This window comes from Somniosus microcephalus, chromosome 6 (genome assembly GCF_052327205.1).
Source record: "Somniosus microcephalus isolate GS21.2 chromosome 6, FLI_Smic_1.0, whole genome shotgun sequence".
NCBI classification, from domain to species: Eukaryota; Metazoa; Chordata; class Chondrichthyes; order Squaliformes; family Somniosidae; genus Somniosus; species Somniosus microcephalus.
Genome location: NC_140992.1, coordinates 79,033,879 through 79,047,194, shown reverse-complemented (window position 1 = coordinate 79,047,194; position 13,316 = coordinate 79,033,879). Strand labels below are relative to the sequence as shown.

The following is a 13,316-nucleotide window of genomic DNA, read 5'->3' as shown; positions in this document are numbered from 1 at the left end:
TCACTTATGTTCTGGACTGGATCTCTGTGTCTTATGCACATGCACTCCTTTAATCTCTCTGAAGGCAGACCAAATTAACACTAGGTGAAGAGAAGCTTCATTTGAATTGTAAGCAGTATGCACACAAGAATGAGATTGATCAGAATCACTTGATACAATAGGTAACATAAGAACATAAGAAATAGGAGCAGGAGTAGGCCATTTGGCCCCTCGAGCCAGCTCCGCCATTCAATAAGATCATGACTGATCTGGTCTTGGCCTCAACTCCACTTTCCTGCAACAACTTCTGTTTGCGTACTAGTATAAAAATAAAAAACACACGTAATCTAGCTTACTCCAATGGGTCATCTAACATAAAACCACAATCTCTCTGCACTCTGTCCTACCACCCAGTACAGCGGTTTGTTTCCTTCGCACCATTCTGGATCTGGACAGACATGCCCATCTGGGTCCCTTAATACCCTTACCTAATAAACATTTGTCTACCTGAGTTTTGACATTTTTAATTGACTTAGCTGCAAGAACTTTTTGGGGAGAGAGTTCTATTTCCACTACAGTGTGTGAAACAAAATGGTTCCTGATTTCACTCTTGAATGGCCCAAGCTCTAATTTTAAGATTATGCCACCTTGTTAACATAAGAATTAGGAGCAGGAGTTGGCCACATGGCCCCTCAAACCTGCTCCATCATTCAATAAGATCACGGCTGATCTTTGACCTCAACTCCACTTTCCTGCCCAATCTCCATATCCCTCGATTCCCCTAGAGTCTAAAAATCTATCTATCTCAGCCTTGAATATACTCAAGGATTCAGCATCCACTGCCCTTTGGGGCAGAGAATTCCAAAGATTCACAACCCTCAGTGAGGAAATTCCTCCTCATCTCAGTCCTAAATGACAGACCCCTTATCCTGAAACTATGCACCCTAGTTCGAGACACTCCAGCCAGGGGAAACAACCTCTCAGCATTTACCCTGTCAATCCCCCTCAGAATCTTGTTCTGGACCCACCCACCAGAGGAAATAGTTTCTCTCCACCTTATCAAATTCTTTAATCATCTTAATCACCTCAATTAGATCACCCCTTAATCTTCTATGCTCAAGGGAATACAAGCCTTGTCTATGCAACCTGCCCTCATAATTTAACCCTTTAGCCCCAGTATCATTCTTGTGAATTTGCACTGCACCCCTCCGAGGTCAATATATCCTCCCAGCTCTACCTCACAACCACTTCTCTCAACCCCTCCACGGTCTCTAAATTGTCAGACTGTTTGTCAGACATCCAGTTCTGGATGAGCAGAAATTTTCTCCAATTAAATATTGGGAAGACCAAAGCCACTGTTTTCAATCCCCACCACAAACTCTTTTCCCCAGCCACTGACTCCATCCCTCTCCCTAATGTCTGAGGCTGAACCACACTGTTCGCAACCTTGGTGTCATATTTGACCCTGAAATGAGCTTCTGACCACATATCCACAGCATAACTAAGACCGTCTATTTCCACCTCCGTAACATCGCCCGTCTCCACCCTTGCCTCAGCTGAAACCCTCATCCATGCCTTTGTTACCTCGAGACTTGACTATTCCAACGCACTCCTGGCTGGCCTCCCACATTCTACCCTACATAAACTTGAGGTCATCCAAAACTTGGCCGCCCGTGTCCTAACTCGCACCAAGTTCCCGTTTACCCATCTTCTCCTTAGGCAGTCCCTCGGAACCGAAGATGATTTGCTTCCACACTAAAAATGAGTTCTCAGGTGGCTGATGAGTCCAATGCGGGACCTACAGTCTCTGTCACAGGTGGGGCAGACGGTGGTTGAAGGGGTGGGTGGGTGGGGTGCTTGGGTTGACGTGCGCTCCTTCCGCTATTTGCGCTTGGCTTCCGCTTGCTCCCGGCGAAGAGATTCGAGGTGTTCGGTGCCTTCCCGGATACTGCTCCCCGATTATCAAAATCCATGACGAGTCCTTGGACAACGTGGACCACTTTCCATACTTCGGGAGCCTACTGTCAACAAGGGCAGACGTCATTTACCCATCACCCCAGATGCTCGCTGACCTACATTGGCGCCCGGTTAAGCAATGCCTCAATTTCAAAATTCTTATCCTTGTTTTCAAATCCCTCCATGGCCTCGCCCCTCCCTATCTCTGTAATCTCCTTCAGCCCCTCCCTCCCCCCAGATATCTGCGCTCCTTCAATTCTGCCCTCTTAAGCATCCCCGATTATAATCGCTCAACCATTGGTGGCCTTGCCTTCTGTTGACTAGGCCCTAAGCTCAGGAATTCCCTGCCTAAACCTCTGCCTCTCTTTCCTCCTTTAAGATGCTCCTTATACCCTACCTCTTTGACCAAGCTTTTGGTCACCTGCCCTAATTTCTCCTCATGTGGCTCGGTGTCAATTTTTTTGTCTTTTAATACTCCTGTGAAGAGCCGTGGGAAGTTTTACTCTGTTAAAGGTGCTATATAAGTACAAGTTGTTGTTGTTGTTCCTGAGGTGTGGTGCCCAGAACTGAATGTAATACTCCAGATGCAGTCTAACCAGAGGCTTATACAACTGTAGTATAACTCCAACTCTTCTGTATTCAGCCCTCTTAAGATAAAGACTGATATTCCATTAGCCTTTTTACTTATCTTTTGTACCTGTCCACTAGCTTTTAGTGATTTCTGTACTTGGGCTCCTAAATCTCTCTGCTCCTCCACAGTTCCTACTTCTCGCCATTGAGAATATACTCTGATCTGTTTTTCTTAGGTCCAAAGTAGATAACCTCACACTTCCCCACACTGAACTCCCTCTGCCACAGTATGGCCCACTTGCTTAATCTATCAATGTCTCTTAGCAACTTTCTGCACCCATCGACACCACTTGCTGTGCCATCTAACTTAGTGTTGTCAGCAAATTTGGATATACGGCTCTCTATTCCTTCATCGAAGTCATTGTTACGCCGCCAACAATGACAGCAGGGTGCAATTACAATGCGACAAGTTTACATTGGCAGCTTCTACTAGAAGTGCAGACATAGAAATTTATAATTGAAAACAATTGGCACAAAAGTGTGGCAAAAACATGACAATGGAAAGTAAGGTTTTGCAGACATCAAGTGCATTCAGATTCAAGATTTTTAACATATTACAGAGTTAATGGTGCTGTAATGCAGATTATTACTTCAAAATAGGTCAATTAAGTAGAACCAGAGGAACTGAATAGAAACTAGTGAAAAAGTAAATTTAGAACAGCTATCAGCTATTTTTATTTTACTCAAAAGTGTAATAACATACCATAATAGGCAAAACACTCAGGCTATCTAAAACACAATTAGATCCCATTATTATGGAACAGCTATGATGCTTGCAGTGAGCTTCAACTGGATGAATGGTGGTCTCTCATCTCTGACAATTTATGTTATAGCTGTCAGAATGAATGCTTTGTTACAGCAACATTATATTTAATAAGTTGACTGGTCAGTATCAAAGTTGTCTAATAAATGGCCTAATTTTATGACCAACAATGTAAAATTATATTAATAAGACTATCTTTTGCACAGTAGCATCCCCATGCTTTTACTTCATATAAATTTGGCACTGTTCTGTACTTTGCTTAACTCTTATAAACCATTTGGATAGGGTCAGAATACATTTCAGGTGGAGAATTTATTGTGATATTTTATTTATTTTAGTATTATCAAATTGGAAAGAGAATCAACCCAAATTGTCCTATTTTTTCTCTAGATAAGGTAACCATTAAAAAAAAATCTAATACATGCATATGAAAATTATAAATCTGCTTTGACAATAGTCTGGAACACACGTGTTGTACTACATCTCAAATTTCAAACATGAGTAAATAATTTACTGATATTAATTTAAAGCTATACATTCTTCCAATTTAAAAAGATGGTTATCATTTCTTTTTTGTTTGTAACCCAATACCTATTACAAAACCAAAAAATGAATTAATTAAAAGGATATGTTTTGGTTCTTTCAAGAGCGATGTCTTCAGCCTCATTCTTTAGAAATTGAGTTAGAAGCAATGATTAAATTAACTCCAAAAACAGTTGTCATCCCACTAACTGCAACGTCTTCAGTGGCTGCCAGATTGATAGAAACATTATCAGTTGCGCATCCTTGCTGAATATTAATAAACTTACATTTGAAAATTAATTTAAACATTTTATCAAGCAGTCAAAGCATTATGATTAAACACATTACCATTAGACTTTCAATACATATCAAAAAGTGTACACATCAGAGTAATTGTTTTCCCCAGCATGTTACAGCAAATATATAAATTTGACATGCAATAATATAAATTAATTTGTGTATTTGAATTGAAGGCATACCGCATTCAAACTTTAATTTCGTGAGCTGCTCAAGTGCATATCAGCAAGCCTCTTAGACCATTTAAAAATGAATATTTTTATTAATTTGCATACTGCAGCTACAAACCTTGGTGTTCTAATTTAGCATTTATGAGGCAACATGGCTAAGAACAGTCTTCTCTAAACCCCCAAAATTTAAACAGTAAGAAATATAAACACAGAAGATAGAACTGAGCACCCTTGGCTTTCTGAGTTGCATTGCCGAGGTTCACGAATTGTAGTTTGGGCACCTCTATCACAGGGCAAGTTATCATCACTCCTGCCATGTTTCACCCATTTAGAAGTGAGTAGTTTATTTTGGTTAAACATTATGACCGATTTTGCTGTATCTCACTCTTGAAAGCATAAACAGCTCCATGTTTTTAACATGGGATCTGTAATTGGTCTCTTCTAGTGACCATAAACATTTCCCGATGCGGACAGCTCTGAGGTTGTGGCCGGAATGGGCCAAATGGGTTTCCCGATGCGCTTAACACACAACCTGGCAACAATTGTTTGCCCTAGTAGCAATAATGGGCCAAGATGCCATTTCATTTCAAACCAGAATCTTAAAGCCTTATTCTTACATAACTCGTAATTACAATTTAACATAAAACGATCAGGGGTTCTACACGAGATGGATAATCAGTCCGCAATCAAAAGCTGTTACTTTACCTCCAAAAGGCAAAAGCTCACAACGCCTGTAATTTGCTCAACCACCTCTCCCAATTCAGTTAAAATTCCAAATGCGCACTAATCTCGCGTTTCCTCGCGGTATCGCCGCGCGCTGCTTCTTGGCAACCGACACAGCAACCGCAGCAGAAAACAAATGCGCAATTTTTTTTAATTTGATCTACACCAGTTTGCCGGAAATTCTTTAAGGTAAATAGGTGTGCCGCGATATTACATTTTAGTTTTAAATTTTTAAAAATTGGCATTGGCCCCATTTTTTCAAACCGGCTTACCCACAATGCTTTGTCCCTCAACGAATTTCAGTCAAGTTTAGTTTTCGGCGCCATTTTCGACTGGGACGGAGGTGAGCGCTCGAATTTTTCTTGAATTTATTCCTTTATTTTTTATTTTCCGTGTGTGAAAGTGATCCAAAAATATTCCTAAAAAATTTCAAAAAAAATTAGTAATCATTTTGCGTTGGAAAATCGGGATTCGGATTGATTTCAAAGGTATTTATGTAGTGGAAATGAAATCTTTTTTTAGCGGGATGAGATGCATGACAAATTTGTAAACATGTTGTTTCAGGGAAGTGGTTCCTAACTGCATTTTTTTTCCAATTCGGTTTATTGCATTAAATTAAACTTTGAGATATGTTAGCGTCGTCCCGCTCGTTAAATAACTACGATTATTATCCAAGTCAGAATTTTAATCATTTTTCATTTTGGAGTAGTTATTATTTTTTTCTGGTTTTTTTTTCTCCGTACTGTAACTTTCGACTATTTTCGCCTTTGGTGCACTCTGTAAATTCAAACCGGTTCATTTCAACCGAAAAACTAATATTGGGCAAGCACCATGTCAAAATTAGTTTTTTTAAAGACTATCCGTGCGCCTATTTAAGCTTGGAGTGACGTAGACTGGCTGAAATATACGTCGTTATGTACAGAATTTTTTTTTGCTTTTGATCAAAAATTGTTTAATGTTAAGTCAATTTTGAGTAAATGATGTGCCTTTTCTGGTGAGTTTTGTCCTTTGTGCAAACTGTAAGGTTGACTTTTTAGACCCTGCTTTTGTAACGTCATGATGTGGCATTGGATTACAGCAAAGTACAGTAACTTTTCCTAATCTCTGAGTAGGGTTGCGGTAAATTTGGAATTAGTAGTGGTTCTTTTCAGAAGCTGATTTTTTTTTAAATGCCTTTCACTTTTTATATCTTAGCCATGTCTAGAAGTGGTTTTGCTTTTTGGGAGGGTAAGGAATTGTATGGCAGTGAAGGGATGACTTGTTTTGCATTATGCCCTTTTTTTTGTTTTAACAATTCCTGGTCTAGGTTGAACCATGCCTGCCAAACTGAAGTCTTCCACTGCAAAGCCAAGCGCAAAACTGGGTCCGGGGGGAGCTGAGCCCCTGGATGAGTCTGACAACGAAATGGATATCCAACAAAAGGCAACCGCACCAAATGGAGATGAAACTAGAAGAGGTAAACTTGTTTAATTCCTTCGTGTATGGTTAATTTTACCTGTAATTAAGACTCGTACTGTTGCAAATGAGCGGATTTCATTTCTTGTAATTTTTTTAATCAATTGAATTTGCCGATTACCATCGTCTTGAAATTGGATTTAGCCGCCTAAATGATGGTTAAACAGGTTGCCGATTCCATTGCCTTTCCTTTGAAATAGTTGGTACCGTGTTGTAAATGTCCTTCATGTATTTTTACTTGGACCTAACGGATGCAGTTTAATCTTGTAGAGTGAGGAAAGCAACCAACGTTAACTTCTGTTTGTGTCAAGATAGCATTTGAACTCCATAGCTTCATTGACAATTGCAACAGATTACTTGTTCCTGGAAAGTTTGTACTGTAGATTTTATGACGGTTTTCAGCATGGACGTGTGTGTGCGTTGTAACAGCCAGAGTTTATCCTAAAATGAATTTGTTTGTGCCCCTTTTTAATCGCGTAATGGGTGACTTTTTTGCTTGACAGCTTTTTTTTGCCCTTTACGCTGATGCGCTATGGGGTTTGAGTTTTCTTTTCATTGTGTTCCTTTTTTTTCCTTTGCGCGTTTTGTACAGTACATGAATTGTGGGGGAGGGGTTGAGTTTCTGTAGTCTGGAATACAAAACTGCGTTCGGGAGCTGATGTAGAAATTTTAACTCAGAATTAAAAGGAAGAGGAATGTATATGCAAAATTATTTTCGTTTTTAAAAATTTGTTTCAATGTCAGAAATTGGTTAAAATTAGTTTTTACAGATCGTTGTTGCAGTAACTCAAAAAGCAAGTATTGGCAAACGTACAAGATTCAATAGCAGCATTAAACTGGTGCAAGTTGAATACTTACTAGCCATTATTGCCGTACAGTATTTTTATGTTGGTCGGATTTTTTGCATGAATGCAAGAAAAGTTCCTGTAATGTGTCCTGTGACAGTGTGTTTAACAGAGCATCAACATGAACTTTATTGTAAATGTAAAATATACTGTATTGCACCCCCCCCCCCAACCGCACACAGTGAGTTTTGAACTTGGTTTATTAAATTTAAAAAAAACTTTAATGTACTTGATCTTTCTGTTGCCCATGGTTATGAATATTGATTGTTTTCAACAAGCGTGTAGTGTGAGTAATTTTTAAGAAAAATATAAATACCTGCCTGATGGAAAATGTATTGATCCATTTAAAACTGGTAGCAAAATACTTTTGGTGTTGACTGTTTTTGAAGAAGTAGATCTTTAACCATACAATTTTGAAGTTGTAATTGTTGAATACCTATACTTTTCAGACTTTTATGTATTAACAGTAAGACAAAATGGTATCTGATGTGATTGTGTTTTCATAAGAAAAAAATTCAACTTAATTGATATTTAAGAAACTCTGAAGCGGCTTCTTTTAAAAGAATGTGGTGCAAAGCTGATGCTAAGTGAAACATTCCACTGTTCCCCATCCCTTTTCCTTAGTAGAATAGTCTTTCATTTGTTTTGTTTGGTTTCTGTTTAGATGCTGGCTCAGAATCACCAGTTGAACCAATAGATAATCGAAGCTTGGAAGAAATTTTAGCTGCCATATCTCCTCCTCCACCCCCAGCAATGACCAATGAACCTGGAACTCCTCGCCTCATGATAACTCATATCGTGAACCAAAATTTCAAATCCTATGCACACGAACAAATTCTGGGTCCTTTTCACAAGGTAAAACATTTCAGAAAATGTACTGTTGCCTAGCTTCATTTAAGAAATATGCTGTGTTTAATTTTTACTTGCGGCTGAGAAATGTTACTGGTTTTGAAGCTTTTTGGGTGGACATGTGAAACTGAAAAATGCTTTGATCAGTTCCCCTAAATTTAGAATTGACATGAATTTGGGATTTAATGTTTGTTTTTGTGTTGTCTTAACACTATAATGAGTTTACTTTTACAAAAATGCAATGACGTTTAAGAATAAAAAAATCCTGCTGAAAAATAAGGAAACTGTTTTGGAGCTGTTGGTGTAAATGAACAGCTGGGAGTATTACACGTCACACTTTATGCTGACTACAACTTCAGAATATAGCACATAACATTAATAATGGCCAGAAAAAATATTTTTAAAACATCTACAGTGTTCTGTAAATAAGATTTTTTTTCTTTTTTTTTTGTACAGAGGTTTTCTTGTATTATTGGACCAAATGGGAGTGGGAAATCAAATGTGATTGACTCAATGCTGTTTGTTTTTGGGTACCGGGCCCAAAAAATTCGCTCCAAAAAATTGTCTGTACTCATCCACAATTCTGATGAGCACAAAGACATTCAGAGCTGTACTGTGGAAGTTCACTTTCAAAAAATCATTGATAAGGTAAATGCTTTTTTTTTAAAAACCTCAAATTGTTCATTTCCAATCATTTTAAATGTTATATGTTCCAATTTACCCAGATCAAATATCTTGACCACAATACAATTTTAAAATGATTGATTAGTTCACTTTTTTTCGTTCCTGTTGCTTTGGTTGTATTGGAAGTAAAAATTGTAAATAAGAAATTGTGTTGGCTTTTTAAGCCTGTAAGTAAACTATAGAATCAGAACTCCTTTTTAGAAACAGGCTTTGTTTTTCTATTTTAGGTGGGCTTAATAGGTGAAATATGTTAGTGTAACCCAATAAAGTTTTATAAGTGTTCATTTGTTAAATACAGTAAATGTCTACAAAATGCTTTCTAAGAGCACTGAAATGTGGTAATAAATAAACCAGTTATTCATGTTCCAGTGTTTTATATCAAATAGAATTAATGGAAGACATACTGGAAGAAAATATAGAAGGAAGCAATGGTGAAACTTTCTTGCCAAAACATACTTTTTATTAAGGAAAGTTTGTATAACCACAAACTAATTTTTTTAAGGAAATTTTGTATAACCACAAACTAATTCTTTGACTACACGATCAGTGATTTTTGTGAACAACAACAAATGGATATTTGATGTTTTTCTAGTCCAGTAACTGCAGTAGAGAAGACGGTACAGGCAGTTTTTTTCCCCTTCCTGAATAAGAAATTATGTTTTGGCGGAGACTTAGTATTTAAATATATAAAATTGGCCATACAAAATGCAATACACTGATGTTGAACATTGTGAAATGACAGATGTGCTGAGAAGTGAGTTAAAATGGTAATCAGTTGTACTATGGCAAACTTCAATTTTAAAATTTATTTAAAAATTTGTTAACTAGAAATTACTCTATCCTCTTTACCATTGTGGATCTGGTGTAACTTTTATTTGATTGTTTAACTCTTATAGATTTAATCTGTGTAAAGATGTAAAAAATCATTTAGGTTATTTTTTTAAAACTTGTAATCATTATCATTAGGAGAAATGGTTTTTGTTTTTGCGATAAGCTAACTAAAAGCCTAATTGTTTGAATTACTATATGCTGCAGCTTTGAGTTATTAAACAATTTTTCAAAAATCCTTTTAATGAAAGGAGGGTGATGATTTTGAAGTTATTCCAAATAGCAAGTTCTACGTTTCAAGAACTGCCTACAAGGACAATTCTTCAGTTTACCATATTAACGGAAAGAAATCAACATTCAAAGATGTAGGAATGTTGCTTCGCAGCCATGGAATTGATCTGGATCATAACAGATTTTTGATTCTTCAGGTAGGTCTCTTAAGATTACCTTGAACTGTATTTAATTTCAATGGAAGTATTCTTAGGAAAAAAAACATGTGTGGAAGAAATGAACCAGAAGAGTTTTTCCTGTTGCCTTAAATTGCTGTAGCAGCACATCATGGTTTGCAGGGCTGCTTTCATAACTCAAACCATTATTTGCTGCTTCAGTGCTTTAAGGCTAAATCAGAAGGAAAATTGTTTCTTATCCAATGAACTGCTTTACTTATCGACATTTCTTACATAATCAAGAAACCTTCGGGTAGACACGTTTAATGAAAATGCCAGTTACACTTTAGCAGCACGTAAATATTGGCGTGGTGATAATCAAGCCAAAAATCGCCAATATTACTTGTGCTGCTGCAGTGTGACATGGTTTTATCGCTGCCAGATCAATGCATTTGAAAAATGAATTTGTGATGTAATGCTCCACAAGAAAAAGACAACTTAAATTGGTGTTAAAGGAATATCTTCTTGTCTAGTAAGTGTATTTAGATGCTACTTTTTTATTAGTTTTGAACTAGTAAATTTTTAGTACCACCTTCTTAGGCAGTCCCTCGGAACCGAGGATGACTTCCTTCCACATTAAAAATGAGCTCGCAGGTGACTGATTAGTCCAATGCGGGACCTACAGTCTGTCACAGGTGGGGCGGACGGTGGTTGAAGGGGCGGGTGTGTGGGGTGCTTGGGTTGACGTGCGCTCCTTGCGTTGCTCGCACTTGGCTTCCGCTTGCTCCCGGCGAAGAGACTCGAGTACCTGTAAACTGCTTACTGAAATATGTAAAAGGTAAAAGCCAGTGTATTTGCAGCTGCACATTAAAGCCAAACCAAACTTAAGGTTGAGACCATCGTAATTTTGTATTACAGTTGAAAGTATTTGAGAAATGTGAGTGACACCAGTACTAGTTTACTAGAACCACTAAATTGTACCTGGGTCCTGCTCAGTGAGAGTCCTTTACCACTGTTCCTTTGGTTCAGATGAGATAGCCACAAAATAAGTATATAGATTGAGGGTGAAGAAAACTACCTTTTTTATGATTTTCAATACATTTATGAAATATATTGTCCACACCACAAATCGTATTTTAAACAATATGTTTACATTTGTAGATTTTGCAAGCCCAGATTTGAAATTTTACGGGACTGCTGTGTTCTCTAGTTTTCTTAACTCTGTCCTCATTCTGTTTTTCTTGCTGTTCTGTATTTTTGAATGTTTTCATGGGGAAATGATACTGGGTTGCTCAAGTACTCTAATTGGTTCCATTGGTTATGGCACTTTTTTTTACACACTAGTATCTAAATAATAACCAAACGCAGCAATGTAAGTCTATATTTTGTGCCTAAAATATATTAGTATTGGGAATAGAAGTTAAGTCTGAAAGGAAAGAAGGAACTATGTCATACTACATTCGTTGCAGCAAAAACATTTTACAAATGATTTTAAGTGTTTCTCACCTTGCCAGGGCACCATTTTTTGCTAGTTATGTCTACATTCACACTCTTTTCTCAATTTTTATAACTTCCTGGACGGTGATTGAAAGTGAAACAATGGGGTAATTTTAACCTAACTTGCCGAGCAGGAAACCCATAGGATTGGGTGGAACGCTAGTTTTAAACCCCGCCCAATGATTTCAATGGAGAGTAAAATCTGGTGGGGTCTTAAACCAGCGTTTCACCCAATCTCGGTGGGCGAGTTAGGTTAAAATTGTCCCTGATGTGGTTACATCTGCATTTATGATTTTGAATTTCATAAGTTTTCACGTTTATTGATTCCTTAATCTCTCCTTAATACAAAAGTTGTATGTATAACTTTTCACAAATTTGTCACTGGACTAATTTCTGCTATTTGATAGTTAACTTAATTGATTGCATAATGAAAAGGAGATGTAGATGTGGTTTATGTCTATCCAATGAATAAGATTCCTTACTAGGATCACTAAAGACTTGTCAAGGGCTTCATATGTCCTGGGTCAACCCCCCCCCCCCCCATGTCAGAATTGTAACCTGTTGCTCTGATAAGGTTATGCTTCCTAAATTATCCTGATTGACTGAAAACCACTCTCGAAGGCTAGTTTTTCCCGTCGATCAAATTTTAAGTGATGTGGATCCTTATTCCAAACTGGATGGTGAGTTGGGAGAGACTGGGTAATCAGACCTATAAGCCTTATTTCCAATGTTGGGGAAAGTATTTGAAAGTATTATGAGGGATAATATAAGGGAGTATCTTGAGGGGTGTGAGTTAATCCAAGATAATCAGCATGGTTTTAAGAGTTGGAGGCCACAATACTAACATAAAAGGCAATCCAAAAGTCAGAAGAAGGGGGGCAGGCAGGTAGCCAGGAAAACCCCAGAGTGCATCTCACTCAACAACTGGTTTTTTTCTGTGTTGGAAAACGGTGAAAGTGACAGTTCCTCTGGGGAGTGCAGCCAGAGCCAAGTTCACAGCACTGTGGGTGGCTCAGCTGCACAAGGGGGGAGGAGTAAGAGTGGAAGGGCAATAGTGGTAGGAGACTCAGTAGTGAGGGGTGCAGACAGGCGTTTCTGCGGCCGCAGACGTGACTCCAGGATGGTATGTTGCCTCCCTGGTGCCAGGGTCAAGGCTGTCACTGAACGGCTGCAGGGCATTCTAAAGGGGGAGGGCGAACAGTCAAAGGTTGTGGTTCACATTGGTACCAACGACATGGGTAGAACGAGGGATGAGGTCCTGCAACAAGAATTTAGGGAGCGAGGTAGCAAATTAAAAAGCAGGACCTCCAAGGCTGCAATCTCTGGATTACTCCCAGTGCCATGTGCTAGTGAATATAGGAATAGGAGGATAGAGCAGATAATGCGTGGCTAAAGAATTGGTGCAGGAGGGAGGGCTTTAGTTTCCTGGATCACTGGGTCTGCTTCTGGGGAAGGTGGGACCTGTACAAGTCTGATGGGTTGCACCTGAACCGGAACGGGACCAACCTCCTTGCCAGGAGGGGTTTGCTAATGCTGTTGGGCGGGGGTGGGGGGGTTAAACTAACTTGGCAGGGGGGTGGGATACGGAGTGGAGCTATAGTAGGGGGTGATGCACAGCCAAATATAGAGGAAAAAACAAGTCAGTCTGGAAGGCAGAGAAAATATGTAATGGCACAAGGGAGTATGGCAAGGCTGGATGGCATTTATTTTAATGCAAGGAGTCTTGCGAGTA

The 13,316-nt window shown here is 38.6% G+C and overlaps 1 protein-coding gene and 1 long non-coding RNA gene across 4 annotated transcripts in view; one reads left to right on the top strand and one right to left on the bottom strand.

Moving 5' to 3' along the window:
- Positions 1–3,001: 3,001 nt before the first annotated feature.
- LOC147115824 (uncharacterized) lies at positions 3,002–5,165 on the bottom strand. Its single transcript, XR_015078694.1, has 2 exons — positions 5,023–5,165; positions 3,002–4,077 (listed from the first exon to the last, which is right to left on the bottom strand). It is a non-coding gene; the product is annotated as an uncharacterized LOC147115824 (long non-coding RNA).
- A 126-nt stretch (positions 5,166–5,291) lies between these two features.
- The window catches only part of smc4 (structural maintenance of chromosomes 4), a 78,979-nt gene continuing 70,954 nt past the window's right edge, over positions 5,292–13,316 (top strand). For 2 of the 3 annotated variants that reach the window (XM_085990409.1, XM_085990411.1), the window contains exons 1-5: positions 5,353–5,528; positions 6,347–6,496; positions 8,005–8,195; positions 8,646–8,837; positions 9,953–10,129. In XM_085990409.1, the coding sequence (XP_085846535.1) occupies positions 6,355–6,496; positions 8,005–8,195; positions 8,646–8,837; positions 9,953–10,129 (702 nt within the window). In that variant the 5' untranslated portion in view covers positions 5,353–5,528; positions 6,347–6,354. Of the gene's footprint in view, positions 5,529–6,346; positions 6,497–8,004; positions 8,196–8,645; positions 8,838–9,952; positions 10,130–13,316 lie in introns of all 3 variants that reach the window. The other variant, XM_085990410.1, reaches the window with a different exon arrangement.